Source organism: Gossypium raimondii, chromosome 12, assembly GCF_025698545.1.
Source record: "Gossypium raimondii isolate GPD5lz chromosome 12, ASM2569854v1, whole genome shotgun sequence".
Taxonomy (NCBI): Eukaryota; Viridiplantae; Streptophyta; class Magnoliopsida; order Malvales; family Malvaceae; genus Gossypium; species Gossypium raimondii.
Genome location: NC_068576.1, coordinates 15977873 through 15993830, shown reverse-complemented (window position 1 = coordinate 15993830; position 15958 = coordinate 15977873). Strand labels below are relative to the sequence as shown.

Sequence of the window (15958 nt, the reverse complement as noted above, 5' to 3'; positions counted from 1 at the left end):
AATCTATGTTACTTAAGGAATTTGATATGATGAAAATCGAAATTATTAATATTTGGTAACTAAAATATATATGAAATTTAGTTAGAAATTTGAGATTGAAAATTAAGAGAAAATAAACTTGAGAATGAAATGAGATTGGGAAGGTTTATATACAGGAGTGCGAAAGGGTAATATTACTTTCTTCTTTTAAAAAAAATTGATTTTACCGTTGATAAAAACCAACAGTCACGATTTGCTATGTTTTTTTTTTAGAATTCGGTTTTTATCCTTAATTTTACCGAAAAAATTTGCAAAGGATTGAAATTCAATTTATAGAGCGGCTAGAATTGAAGAATCAAGTTAAATTTTGAGTTGGAGTCGCTTTGTTATGTGTTGCACAGAGTTACAGAAAAGTAGTTTTTCAAATGGCAGCAAAAACCTCCGTGATGTGGTATCAAACACAAAGATGATATTATTTACAGCAATAACATACAGAAGAAGCAGATATTGAAAGGGATCCAACAATCATGGTACCCCATAAAATAAAAGAGAGGTGAGAGCTCCAAGTTTTCTCAAGCCTTACAAGTAACACAGACGCTAAACAATTTCACACACAAAAAAATAATAATGCTTTTTAGGCAAAGCAATGTGGTGTCAAGATATGGAGTGTCTCCTATCTTTGCTGGGTCTTGTTCGACCTTTGGCACCGGAAGGGACGAAAGGATAAAGCCGTCCGAGTTTCTTGGAAACTGAATTCATAAATGATTTTTTAGGCAAAGGAGGCTTATCAGATGATGGCGTAATACTTCCCATAGGACTGCTTATTGCCGTTTTTGCTGATGTTGATTTTTCTATTTCTTTCAATCTCATTTTCATTTTCACTAGCTCTAGTTTCAAGTCCTGGTTCTCTCTTTTCAAGCTGGACAGTTCACCTGAAACTGGGTGGACATCAGTAGGGTATAAATTCACCTTGGAAGGAATGACAGCAGGGGAATCTCCACTTCCATTCATAACATCTCGAAGGCGTTGCTGCTCATGGTAAAGGACTTGAACCACGGTCTGCACTGGAAGACGGTCATTCTGAGCCGCATGCGCGCAGGCCTCCCTCGAGAGTTTCTGGCAATCCATTAAACTGCAAACTTTCTTCCTCTCCATGTCAGTAATAGTGGGGTGGGCCTATTGATTGTAATCAAATCAGTGAAGGAATATATGTATGGTGGATCAAAAAGATCATAACAATTATATTGAAAAGTTGTGAATCTTGATAGTAGTAATATTATCTTGTATGCAAATGCTTCAAGATCACCATTACTGCAATGTGTACGAAGTCTTGGAATAAAGTTGCAGCAGATTCTTAAGATGGAGATTTATGTACCTTGAGGTAGATATCTATGGCTCTATACATCCCATCCTCTGTTACCCTGGATTGTTCCGGAATGAGTTCAGCAAGACCGATGAATTTCGAGATAGGTAGATTACGGTCAGATGCTATTTCAACTAGGTAGCTCTCCATTAGCTTTCCCACCCTTTCCATGTCACTTGGTGGGGGAGAAATGTACTCATCATCTTCTTTGTATCCAAAATGGTGGCCTTCAGTTTCATATTCAACGTAGTTCGTCAAGATCCGCTGCATGGTGTCCACATCAAATAATGTATCCCCGGTAACAGAATATGCAGGAATCAAGAGATCATCCAAAACAGCCTGTCCTAATTGCAAGGCCATCCTTCTCTCCAAATCAAGTCGACAAGCAACAGTTGTTTCAAGGTATATCGCTGCACGAAGCAACACGGATAGAAAGCTTACAGACATTGCATTTTTCTCCCTAGGCAGAAGACTCACTATGGTTTCCAACACGACCCTTTTCTCGTGTTCTTGTCGTGGCTCAATTTTCTTCCTCCCCTTTCCAAATACTTCCTGCATGAAAAAAAAGGAGTCTGCACTTTAGACATCAAACATGTATCTAGTAAAGAAGTCCATCATGTTGGTATGGGTGTCTCACCAAACCTCTAAGAGCCTTTTGTGCATAAAGCATAAGCACTGGACCAAGATCATATTGTTTAAACCCTCTTGCTACCATTGCAATCAGAACCCGTTGGAAGATGTCGATTCGAAGAACAGCTAAATCTTCAGCCCACCAATCGACAATTGGTCTCGAGTTAGTGGTTGTCAAAGAAATGGTACTATCATTGCCACTATCAGACCTGCTAGACATATAAAACTGGCTCTCTTTGCAAGCTAAATACGCGATTGCGTCAATGCACCGGCTCACTAATTTAACTTCCTCTGCAATAGGGAGGAGGCTTTCAGACATATGTAACACAGAAACTGCTCCTGCTAGACTCTTAAGTGCTACTTCATTCAAGTAGGCTTCAGTTCTTCCCACAAGATTTCCGACTGCATAGTCCTCAGTCATCTCGAGATACTCGGCCGCACATCTTAGCATGGCAATGTTTTCGGTGCTTATCTCGAAATTTATCCCATAACAGAATTTAGCTGCTAGTTCAAATGAATCTGCTCCACCTGGAACATTGGGGATTTCTATGATTGAATGATCAGCATCATTGGATTCTGATACAACTTTCCTTACGAATCCAGACTTAGATATTAATGGAAACTGCAATTCAAGTAGGAAATAAGTTCAAAAAGTGCACGGTTATGCCATAAATAAAACAAAATATAGATGCGAACTTGTCTATAAATGGTACTAAATAAATACGAACATCAACTGTATCCAATTAAGCGACCATGGTTCCAACACTACGGCTGCTCGTCATTCTGATAAATGGAAATACATGAATTAAAGTGTTTGATTTCTACCTTATGCAGTGAGAAAGAAACTCCTCCAACTTGGACAGTGACATCACTGGGAATCTCCTGAGAGAAAATCCTGGGAAAAACAACAAAGAGATCAGGTTATCAACTTCAGCAGCCACTTCATCAAAACTGATCCCTGTTACTGAAAGAAAAGGGGATAATACTGATACCACTCGCTGGTTCTCTTCATGGCTGAGGAAAGAAGCTCCTTTTTAGATGACATGTTAAGACTAGTAGGTGCAATCTCCTCCTTAAAAAAATCCACCATGTAACACACTCAACTAATTTTACCATGACCTATCTTATCTCTATCTCCATCAAACCATAGATAATGAGAACCTTGGCAGTTGGCAGAGAGAAATTCTGACACGATGCTTATAACTTTACAAGGTTGTAAGGAAGCAACAGAAACATGTCATTTCCTTCAATGTTTTGTCTCTTTTTCTTTTGCCTTGAATATTTAAATGAGAAGCAGAAGCAGGAGCTATCATCTCTCTAAATCTCTAATGAAACTGCATTATCTAACTTCAGCCTTAAAAAAAGCCATCAGAAATGGGGAATTCCCAAAACTAGGCCTCACAAGGAAACTAGAGGGCAGGATGTACGGTGGACAAGGTTTTAAATGAGTGGCAATTTTGGTAATAGTGGAATGAAATGAGGTGAGTGTATAAGAAGATAGATGAAGATTTACAGCGTGTGGTGTGGGTTGTAGAGATGAGATGGCTTCAACTTCCTTCCTTGGCGGCTAAAGGTCGAAAGCTTGTGAGTGGGAAATATTCCCATCCACAAATGTTCCCATCTCTCTCTGATAAAAGTTTATGTTTTAGTTATTACAGGATATTTAAAAGATTTAATCTTCTAACTATTTTTAAATATGTTACTCTTATATTGTTTTACAGTGTAATAATGGAGAAAACATTTTTGAGTACTTTTGTAGTCATCATATTAACATTCCAAGTCTAGCCCTTGTGTAATTGGTGATGTGAGCGACAACTTGTTCACCACTTTAACTAGTCTCCAATCGGCAACAGTAGGAAAATGGAAGGAAAATGTTAGAAAAAGTTTTCCACATTAACAGGCCTAAACTAAAATTGCATCTCTCGTATCCATACATGGGTGAGGTTGAGATGACACATGTCGATGGGTTTCTATTCTGAAAAGTGATAGAAGAGATCAGTTTGTCCCTACATTTTGAAGGCAGCAGATAACTGGGTTTCTATTTGCCAAGGTTGGGTAGAAATTCTCCTTAAAAACTAATGAAAAGCATGATCATCTGTTTTACGCAATTTAAATTAAGGGTCCCCTTCATAACGTTGATAGTTGATTTGATCGCCAATCCACGGTAGGATTTGGTATGAAGTAGTGGGATTATTTCACAGCTATTCCGGGCCCCATCCTTTGGATTTCCTGGTCATACCAACATTAAAAGGATTTTTGTATTTAGTTGCAGGCAATTGTCCCATTTTCTCAACTATTATGTTATTCTATCAAATTTTGACTCTTGGTGCATTCAAGTTAAAAGGACTAATGCTAATGGGCACCATAGCTACTGGAAACTTTTACACATTAAAAAGAGGGTAATTTAACCATGAAATGCAAAAGCTTGAGTTATTAAATGCCTTCTTTTAATAATTCCCGGCTATTTCATGAAATATGTAGCTCAATTCTTGAATTTTTTTTTCTCCTTATACTTTAACACACTAAGCTGTATTCACCTTGTTCACATCGACACTATTATCTTTGTAAGAAAACGTACGTTGAATCATGTTTATCTTTTTATTTAAGGGTTATAGTCATAGAAATATTTTGAATAGTTCTAGACATTTTAATAATTTTAACTCAATTCAAAACACTATTCAAATTTGTAATTAATCAGGCTAATGTGACATTATACAAAAATGCTTAAATCATAAAATGATACTTAAATTGTACTTTTTTCTCAAGTTGCTATTTAATTGTTTTTTTTGGTAACATAATATAGTTTAGTATCACTTGTAACCAAAATTAATTTAGGTACCAACTTGAGAAAATAGGTATAATTTAGATAACATTTTGTGATTTAAACCTAAAATAAAGTAATTTTAAACTCTAGCATTTAAGATTTTTGTTAATTTGATCCTTACTCTACAAAAATTTGATCCTCACTCTTAAAAATGCATATAAAGAATTCAAAAAATAATTTTTTCATATTTTCAATAAAGATCCTAAAAGTTGAAATTGTAAAAATTTTCCAAAAAAAAAGGAAATTCTTTTCTAGTTTTAAAAAAATGTTATCTACTCCTAGAATGTTAATATATATATATATATATATATTTTTTTTTGAAATTTTAGATATCAATGTCTCATCTTGCATGGTAGTCCATATATACTTTATTGTTGACATGACACTATTTTATTCAAAAATAAATTTAAAAAACAAATACATAAAATTCTAAAAAATTAATTTTTTCTTATTTTCAAAAAACCATTAAAAATATGAAAAATGCTATAAAGCCATTTGAAATTCAAAATGAAACATAAAATTAGTTTTTAAATTAAAAATATAAAAATTCAAAAAATGAAAAACTTGAAAAGTAGAACAGTGGTAGCATGTGCCTGATGTTGGTATTTTCACCTTTATTATTAAATTTTCTTAAAATTCAAAAGTAATTGAGCCTTCAATTTTTATATAGGTAATTTGAATAACTTTATATATATAGTATTTAAATTTAGGGTAAACTATATTATTAGTCATTAAACTATAGTTAAGTTCTCATTTTAGTCATTTAATTAAAAGTTATAATTTGACCACTAACATTTTTATTTTTTTGTCACTCCAACTGTTAAGTGACACTTTTAACTTGGAATAATAATAATTTTAGTACTTAACTTTTATATTTTCTATCAATTAGACCATGATTCTATATAAAATTATAAAAACTCAAATTTATTTTAAAATAAAAATTCTATATAAAAATCTTAGAAAATAAAATCTCAAATATGTTGTTTTTAAAGACTAATATGTATGGGGAATAAAAAAAATCATTCTATAGAATTCAAAAACAAATTAAAAACAAAACAAAAAAAGTTAGATCATTACATACTTCCTTAGTTTTTCTCGAAATCAAATTAGCAATATCTTCAAGATGAGTTCCATGCCCTTGAAGAACATCCAAAATTGAAATTACAAAGGCACAGGAAATTGACTCTAATGACATTCTCTTACCCAAAAAAATTATATAATGTATCACAAATTTTTTTCAAACTCAAATCGATTAATTTCGTTTAGTTTATTTTTCAAAACCCAATTTGTAAAAATGAATTATATCATGAATTTTTCTTTTCTTATATCGAAAAGACTATGTCAAGAAACAAAAGAGGTAAAAACAAAGAATCAATAATTTTGCTTAATGTTTTAAGGAATGGGTATTAGATATTTTTATATAGATATTACAGAAAGAAAATTTGTAGAGTTTAAAACAATTTCCCTCATTTTCTCCAACTTTATATACTTTTGCATAAATTTTTAGAATTTTTAATATTTTAAATCAATTTTTATCATTTTATATCTAATCAGTCAAATTGGCGAAAAGTATAAAAATGGAGGATTAAAATTTTTATTATTCCAACTAAAAAGTGCCATTTTTACAATCAGGTGACAAAAAAAAAACTTCAAAAACAATAGTGACCAAATTGGAATTGTTTTTAGTTAAGTGACAAAAAAGAAAATTGACCCACAATGTCGAAACCATTTTTTTCAAAACAAAAAATAGTTGTCGACTTTAAAAACGAAAATTGGAGTCTCCACCGATCCTTTATTGGGGTGTGATTGGCTCACCTTAAAAATAAATTTGGTCTGCAAAATTTGAGAAAACAGGTTCGGCAGTCGGTTACGCACGAGGAAGGATTAGCACCCTCGTAACGCCCAAAATTGGTACCGAATTGATTAATTAAGGTCTTAATGCCGAATATCGAAAATCCGTGAAGAATTTAAAAATACGGTCCTCCCTTTTTTATTAATGTTAATTTTATAAAAGAGGCTTAGATAAATCGAAGCGGATGCTAAAGACCTTCTTGTCTCAGAGTAATAAAATGTCACACCCAATACGTTAGGACACGACATTTTTAGTCCTCGAGAATAGGCTTGTCTTTTGACTTTCAAAACTCGTGCGGTGAAGTCTAAAAAAGGATATTCAATTTCTTTAAGTCAGATGAAAAATCGAAACCCAATACGTTAGGGCATAATTTCTCAAAATTCCGAGCATTGAATATTGCCCTTATTATTTTTTGGAAAATTCTCGTCTCGAGAAGTCAACGTGTCACGTCCAATACATTAGGGCACAACGTGTCAAATTCCCCGGAGGAAGCTTTTTATTTATACATTTTGATTAGCGAATATTCTCGATTATTTAGACTCGACGAAGAAAATTGGAACCCAATACGTTAGGGTTCAATCTTCTCGAAGATTCCAAATCCCGAGTATCGCATTATCTTGAAAACTTTTGTATGAAATAACTTTGACATTTGTAATCTTTTGAATGAATAAAAAAATGATTGAATAATAATGTACAACGCGAAATGATAATTCGTAACTAAAGCATACACTAATGAGTAACAAAGATTTAATATATACTGAATAAACAATATTATATACATAAGAGCAATGGTTACATGTAAATACTAACATTTAAAAGCTAATGAATTAAAATCAATAATTCATATATATTAATTTAAATAAGTAATACATATGGGATGAAAAACTTAATATAAATAATATATATATATATATCTATATATATATCTATATATATATATATATAAAATTGAAATAAATTAAAGATGTTAAAATATTTGAAAGAAATAAAATATCTATATAATAATATGAAATTAGCAATAGATTATATATATGTATGTATAATGAAAATAATTTAATATGAAATACGTATACCTATATAATATTATAATAGTATTACGTAAAAATTTTTTTATAAAAATCTAAAAATATGTAATGAGTGAATATAGATAAAACATATCGTAGAATAAAATGAATTCAAATAATATTAATAATAGTATATTATAAAAAGGTAAATATATATAAGATTTTAAAAGAAACCTAAAACAATAATACGTATAAAATAAAGTAATGTATATATAATGGGAAAATATATAAGCGAATAATATTATCAATAATAGCAACAATAGTAATAATATTAATAATAATAAAAGTAGTAATAATAATAGTGATAATACCAACACAATGATCCTAATACTAATGAAAATATTAAACTAACTAAAAAAGAATAAAAAAGATAACACATAAAAAACAAAAAAAAGGATTAGATTGCAACTAAAACGAAATTAATCGGGGAATAACGTAAATAAAACAAAATAAGGGCCAATGTGCACCGCGCGAACGACATAGAGGGTTAATTTGGAAATATTCCCAGACCTCCAAAACGCTGTGTTGCCACGTGGACTAAAATAAAATGAAAAACAAATTAAAGGACGAAATCAAAAAAAATGAAAAGGATCGAATTAAAACAATTGGAAAATGTGGGAGAACCAGGGTTGCAAAAAACCCATTTAACAGAAATGCGCGGATCCCCCACGGAACAGGTCGGGTCGCGCACGAGTTACTGGATAGTGGCCAATACGGTGCCATTTTAAACCACTGAAACAAGGTCTAAACGACACCGTTTCAATAATCAGTATAAGATTAAAAAAAAACCCTAAACACCTTATCCCCCTTTTAGCAACCAGAAAAACTGAGGGCCGCCCCTAAGAGCGCCGTTCCGGCGCAAAACCCTCACCCTTCCTCTCCGATTCGAATAGAGGTGATGAAGGTTCGATGGCGCACCGATCCAGGTAAGGTTTCTGAACCCCTTTCTCTTTATTATTTTCGTATAAAACTAAACGAAGAAGGAAAATAAAAAAATTTGGAGAATCACCTTCAAAAACTCAGTCTTTTTGCTTTTTTTTGTATTGATATTGTGTCTGAAAAGAAATACAAAGGTTTTCTGTTCTTATAGCCTCATTCGAAAAATAATAGAATAATAGATAAAAATGAAAAAAAAATAAAAATACAATTCGTTTCTGTTCTTTGCTGTGTTTTGTTTGTGTTCACAGGTACTGCATACGGAGGGAGGACGTGGCGTGTACGGAGGCCAGCTGGAGGCGCGTGGAGGCGCTGCATGCATGGGGAGTGGCTCGGCACGCGCGGAGGATGGCCTTGATGGCTGCGGCGCTGGAAGCTGTTGCTGTCTAGGGTTTCTTTCTCAGCTTGGCTAAGTGTTGGGCCTCCGTAATTGGGCTAGGTTAGTGGGTCTTAATGGGTTTGGGTTTAGCTATTTGGGGCTGTAATATATTTTTTGACTTTGTCATATGGACTGTTATTATTGTTTTAGGTTTTAATTCTTATTTATGAGGGCCCGGGCCAAAATTGGGCCTTACACACAATTTAGTGACTAATTGTAACACCCCTAACCCGTATCCGTTGCAGGAATAAGGTTACGCAGCATTACCGAAATTTACAAATGAAATACAAATATTTCATAACATTTAACATTCATACCAGAAATAGATCATATTCAATAATATTGTCCCTTAAATGAGCCTTCGAGGCCCAAAATATACAGTAGAAACAAGTCAGGACTAAACCGGGTACACAGAGAATTTTTCGCAAAATTTCAAAATTTTTCCAAGATGCAGGGGACACACGCCTGTGTGGTTAGGCCGTGTGTGCATTCGAAATAGGGCACACAGCTGTGTCCTAGCCGGTGTCCTTACCCGTGTAACTCTTTGACTTCGGTCACACGGCCAAGCCACAGGCTCATGTGCCAGGCCATGTGATCAATTCTGAGAATTTTGTTTTGAAATTTTAAAGATGCAGGGGACACACGGCCAAAACACATGCCCATGTGCTAGGCCGTGTGTCACACACGGCTAAGGAACACACCCGTGTCTCTGGCTGTGTGTCACACATGGCTGAGACACACGCCTGTGTCTCTGCCCTTGTGGATGAAATAAGACCACTTCTAAGCCATATTTCTCACCCAAATTTGTCTTCCTCCTATATGAACACTTAAACACATTCCCAAACCAATATAAAACATTTGAATCAAGCCAAAACCAAGTCTTATGCATATCATATCATCATATATAACCAAGTATCCATACTTAACAATTTGATCACTTACATATATATTCATATTTGTACCAACTATACCAACTCAAACCATGTTACAATTTTCCTATTAGTTAACCATCAATCAATTATACCAAAACACATATCAACCATGATAAGGCCATATACTTATATATATCAAAATGTATCAAACATAAGCCATTCAAATGGCTAATCACAACAAAACATTTACATTCCCATCAATGACCAAATTAACCTATACATGCTATTATACCAAAGTTGATTTAATAAATATACCAAAAAAGGGCAATTGATAGTGTGATGTGGCTCTAACTAGCTTCCAATCTTAACGAGCTTTCTGGCTACTATAAAACATGGAAAATAATACAGAGTAAGCATTTAAGCTTAGTAAGTTCATATAACATTGAATTTAACTTACCAATTAATTCACATTTAAGGTAAGCAAATAAACATGCTCAAACCAATTTGGCCAATTGCCTAACACACATCTTCATCAAGCATGTTAGTCATGTAATTCACATAAATACCAAGAAACATGAATGAGCTCATCAATATTCAATTTCCACATACATGTATTTATCACTTCAAGTGTCCATGAACATGTACATATCATATCTTTGTATTTCAAGTATTTCTCATAGTAATTCATCTTGAATTCATATCATCTCATATCGAAACTTTACCCATTAAATCATTTAAAATATCGATGGATATAAGGGTAGTACACATGAAGTGTACAAAACTGTAAACTTTCAATTCATATTCGGGATTGCTCATACGAGCACATAAACGGGAAGCTCTCTCTCAAGCCATATAATAGGAAGCTCATGTGAGCTGTATAACAGGAAGCTTATTCGGGTTGCACAACGGGAAGCTCATAAGAGCCATATTCAGGAAGCTCATGCGAGCCAATAACGGGTAGCTCTGAATAGCCATTAATCAGGAAGCTCCGAATAGCCATATATCAGGAAGTTCAAGCGAGCCATATCGAGAAGCTCTAGAGAGCCATTAATCAGGAAGCTCACAAAGAGTCTTTAACCGAGAAGCTCACAAAGAGCCATATATGGGGACGCTGATAAGAGGTGTTGTGTGTTTACAACACATGCAGAATCACAACCAATCGGGATGCTCCGAAGAGCTATTAACGGGAAGCTTGAGAGTGCCATATATCGGGATGCTAATGAGAGCTAAGAACGAGACGCTCTTTCGAGCTATGGTGTGTCCGCAACATATGCAGGACCACAACCAATTCGGGAACCTTGTATCCATCGAATCTCATTTATCCAAATATAACTTATTATTTATCGGGTATTATCGGATATATGATTAATTTCATACATATGACATTTATAAAATTCACATATACAACATCCAATTCAAACATATAAATATATACAATTTAGTTACACGAACTTACCTCAACAATTGTTTGTGTATGCAAATCTACTAATCCGACACTTTTTCTTTTCCACGATCTAACTCCGTATTTGGTCTATTCGGATCTATATGAGTAAATTTAGATCAATTTAATACGATTCATATTCAATTCAATCCAATTCACATCTTAGGCAAAATTACCATTTTTCCCCTATACTTTTATTTAATTACAATTTCGTCCCTAAGCTCGGAAAATGAAATTCATGCAATTTAATCCTTATTCCAAGCCTAGCTAATTTTTACACATCACAATTGCAGCCCATGTATTTCATAAAATTCAAAAGTTTTCCATAAATTTTACAACTTTTCAATTTAGTCCCTAAATCATAATTTCATCAAAATTCCCTTAACAAAAGTTGTTTATCTATCAACAACCTTTCATTTTCTACCATAAAATTTCATAATTCAACTATATTCATCCATGGAAAAATCCTAACACTTTGATAATTTTACAAATTAATCCCCGAGATAGCTAGATTAAGCTATTACGATCTCGGAAATATGAAAATTATTAAAAACAGCACAAGAAAACATACCTAATTAGCCAAAACAGCTTGCTTGTGTTCAACACCCATAACTAGGGTTTCCATGTCTTTAATTTGGGAAAGATGATATAAAATGATGATATTTCTTATTTAATTATTTCATCTTTCCAATTTAGTCCTTTTCTTTATTTAATTTTCCATGGATGGATCATCATACTTATCTACTAACTCCTTTTTATGGTCTATTTTCCATATAAGGACCTAAAATTTTGAATTCCTTAGCTATTTGATACTTATAGCTACTAGAACTCAAGTTTTTCATTTCATACAATTTGGTCTTTTATCAATTAAATATGTAATCAAGTAAAATTTTCTTAATGAAATTTTTATATGATATTCCTATCATACGGTAGACCATAAAATAAATTTAAAATAATTTTTCTTACGAACTCATATTTGTGGTCCCGAAACTAGTATTCTGATTTCACTAAAAACGGGCTGTTACACTAATGTTGCGGTTTACCCTTAAATTTAACTCAAATTTATTCAAAATATGTATCATTAATTATAAAAATGTACACTAATATTTTATATATTTTATAATTATATTTAAATAAATATATACATGATATATAATTTATCCGAATTAAATTAAAAAACATACTTGTTCAAATCAAGTTTCATACGGGCTAAATGAATAACTCAAAATTTGGAGAGACCTTATTATCATTAATGGAGTAAATAATACTTTTTAAAATTTTGAAACTTTTTATATTTTTATATTTTTGAATTTTTAAAATTATTTTAATTTTAATTTTAATTTTATAGAGATTTTAATAATTTTTTAAATATATATATATATATATATATAATTTTTAAAATTTATTTAGGTTTCTTTATTTAAATATGAAAGAAAACTATGTTGAAATTTTTATGTACTTCTACAAAATAAGAGTAAAATTAACAAAAAAATGCAAAATTTGAAAGCAAAAAAGTTATTGCATTTTCTATAATTGTCACACCTATGTGATTAATGATAAATTTGGATGTTATTATCAATTGAACCAAAATTATTAAATCATTTCAATTATAGAGATTTAATGTCTTAAATTAAAGTAAAATGAGTAAATTTTAAAATTTGTAAGAGTGTGTTGTACCCTAGTTGATGGGACTGAGCAATGAACCTAACATACACCTTGAATATACTGTTTAGACATATCCCTCGGAGGCACTCTTCAGCTCGATGCTGAAGAGGGCCTCACTTCTTAAATTTTGTGCTAGATTCCAACCATAACATTCTGTTAGAGGTGATTGGACCTATAGCAGCAGACCACTTGACCACTTACCTTTAACCTTTCGATAGAAACTTGGTACCTTGGGGCTAGGGATAAAAGTATATAAGGTTCAAGGCTCTTATGGACACTAGGGCTCTCTTCTCCCTTTCTCTTACTTTTCTTTTACCTTTTCCCACTTCGTTATACTTCCATGCATCCTCAACCATTTCACCAGGAATTCTAGTTCTTGGGTGGGATTTAAAATGTTTGCATAAAGAAAAGCAAGAGGTACCAAGTTTGATCGGAAAATGTTTACATAAACATGTAAAAACAAAGGCGAAAAATGTTTACATAAAACACCATAGTCCCACCACTTATTTTATCGGACTCGTCACCTCAACCTACTATCTGTCTCCATATTCGCTTTAATTCCATGAAAATAAAATTTTGCTTCAACTTTCAGCCACAAAAATAATGGTGAACCCCTCAAAAAGAAAAAGAAAAAGATATAGGCCTATCTATGCCAGAGCCAACAACCTTGAACATCAAAGGTCGTCCCCATCCCATGTGCACAGTTTGTAATAGATTAATTCCTAAATCCTTCTTCAAAATTATACATATTTAAATGAATTGGTATGTAAGCTAGCTTTATTTCATGACTAATTTGGAATTACTCAAGTCTGAAATTGATGCTTTTAAGCACTGCCAGCAGACCAGTTGTCAAATTTTCCTAGCTTTATATAAAAGATACATATATAAAATACTTAAATAATTATTTTAAACAAAAATCCCCTCACCAGAGTCACAATCCAGAACTCTATCAAACTCAACTCTACCAATTATCTTTCCTGGAAAACCCAAGTTGAATCCATCCTCATAGGCTATGACCTCTTCAAATTCATTGATGGCACACATCCCTGTCCACCAAAAACTATCACTACTAATAACACAATCTCCATCAATCTGGCATATCAGACATGGCTATGACAAAACAAACTCTTGTTTGGTGCATTAGTTGGCACCATCTCCGAAAACCTTATACCTCTAGTCTTACGGTGCACAACCTCAGCTGAAACTTGGACGGTCCTTGCCAACACTTATGCTCGTCCATCTCATGGTCATATCAAAAAAATCAAAGATAATCTCAAAAACATTTCCAAAGGCTCCCAAACTATCACCGACTATATGCAAGCTATTAAAATTAAAGCTGATGAGCTTGCTACTCTTAGTAAACCGTTAGAGGTAGAGGATCTTATTGAAAAAGTCCTAGAAGGGCTTGATGACACCTTTCAACCAATTATCGATGCTGTCAATAGTCGCGATACTGCCATCACCTTTGATGAGTTACATGAGAAACTGATCAATAGAGAGCTCGCCTTACACAACTCCTTCTCAAGTGTATCAGTCACCGCCTACTCAACTCACACTCAACACTCCAATTAGCGGTTTCACCGATCTTCTACACCATCTGCATATCAACAATACAATAGACCTATGCGTCCTTTTTTGGGCAAATGTCAGTGGTGCCGAACTTAGGGGCATGTTGTCACTTAGTTCTCTCTCTTTCGCCAACAATTCCTGAATGCAGCTGCACCTCCACATCAGATCAATTCATCTACATCTCGTACGCCTCCACCATGGCAACCTCAAGCTCATGTAGCTACCTCCAATTCCTCATCCTCTGATCCCTAGCTATTAGATAGTGGTGCTACACACCACATCACAACCGATCTCCAAAATCTGTCTGTTCACAACCCCTACACTGGTTCGGATGAAGTAATGATTGGTGATGGCTCTAGCGTTGCTATTACTCACTCTGGTTCTACCACTCTTCCCACTCCCTTTTACTTATTTACTCTATCTAATGTCCTCTATGCTCATAATATGAAACGCAATTTAATTTCTATGCCTTAATTTGCAAATCGAACAATGCTTCTATTGAATTCTTACTTTCTTCTTTTCTTGTCAAGGATTTATAGACCAAGGTAGTTCTTTTCCAAGGTCAACCTAAGCATGGTGTCTATGAGCGGCCCTTAAACTCCATCCCGTTACTTGTTTTCTCTACAATAAAGACAACACTTGTAACACCTTAACCCATGCCCATCGCCGAATTAGGGTTACAAGTCATTTCAAAACGTACTAGAATTTTAAATAATCATTTCAACTCTTTAACACCAAAATAAAATAAAAACAAAAATATAAAAGTTTATTTTTATAACATAGCCGAAAATAATTATTTTATTACTAATACATCATGAGCCAAGTACTAAGGTTACTAATAAACATTTAAAATCACAGCCAAATTCAAATATCCTAGGCATGATTAACCAACCTTATTTCAAAATTATATAAGGTTAACATAAGCTTATTCAGTCATCACTTATGAATTAATTGGCTCCTTAATAAATTTGTATAATGATATGTCTAAATTTATTTTACTTAAGTAATATAATCAAATATGCTATTTAACCAAGTCATGATTTAACAACTTTAATAGTTCATATAATTAAAACACAAACATATAATAGCCGAATTTAATGACTACTTAAAGGGCGAATATACATGTAAATATATATATGATATAAACCTTTTATTACCAACCGAATTTCTTAATTAGTGACTTAATAATTTCTAACTCATTGGTAATCAAACTAAGGTCATTTAAAAAAACAAGTTCAACATGCACATAATCAATTATTCATGCCATTGTCGAATGTATATAATTAACTATTTCATTATAATTATTTTAATCACAAACTTTAAAACTAAACATATCTTTTACCTATATACCAAAACCAAACATATATACCATATAAAAAATATT

General features: G+C 32.9%; 1 protein-coding gene across 1 annotated transcript; it reads right to left on the bottom strand.

Moving 5' to 3' along the window:
* Positions 1 to 428: 428 nt before the first annotated feature.
* LOC105763416 (BTB/POZ domain-containing protein SR1IP1) lies at positions 429 to 3461 on the bottom strand. The gene is made up of 5 exons (XM_012581652.2): positions 2965 to 3461; positions 2798 to 2867; positions 1980 to 2594; positions 1355 to 1894; positions 429 to 1155 (listed from the first exon to the last, which is right to left on the bottom strand). The coding sequence occupies exons 1-5, from the start codon at positions 3060 to 3062 to the stop codon at positions 634 to 636; spliced, it is 1845 nt and encodes a 614-aa protein (XP_012437106.1). The 5' UTR covers positions 3063 to 3461; the 3' UTR covers positions 429 to 633.
* Positions 3462 to 15958: the final 12497 nt, after the last annotated feature.

What these genes read in the sequence shown, in the direction of transcription:
- LOC105763416 (XM_012581652.2), bottom strand. Translation starts at nt 3,062, where the DNA reads ATGGTGGATTTTTTTAAGGAGGAGATTGCACCTACTAGTCTTAACATG. An exon ending in AAAAGGCTCTTAGAGGTTTG is followed by an intron (nt 1,895 to 1,979) that starts GTGAGACACCCA and finishes TTTTTCATGCAG; the next exon opens with GAAGTATTTGGAAAGGGGAG. An exon ending in CCATAGATATCTACCTCAAG is followed by an intron (nt 1,156 to 1,354) that starts GTACATAAATCT and finishes TACAATCAATAG; the next exon opens with GCCCACCCCACTATTACTGA.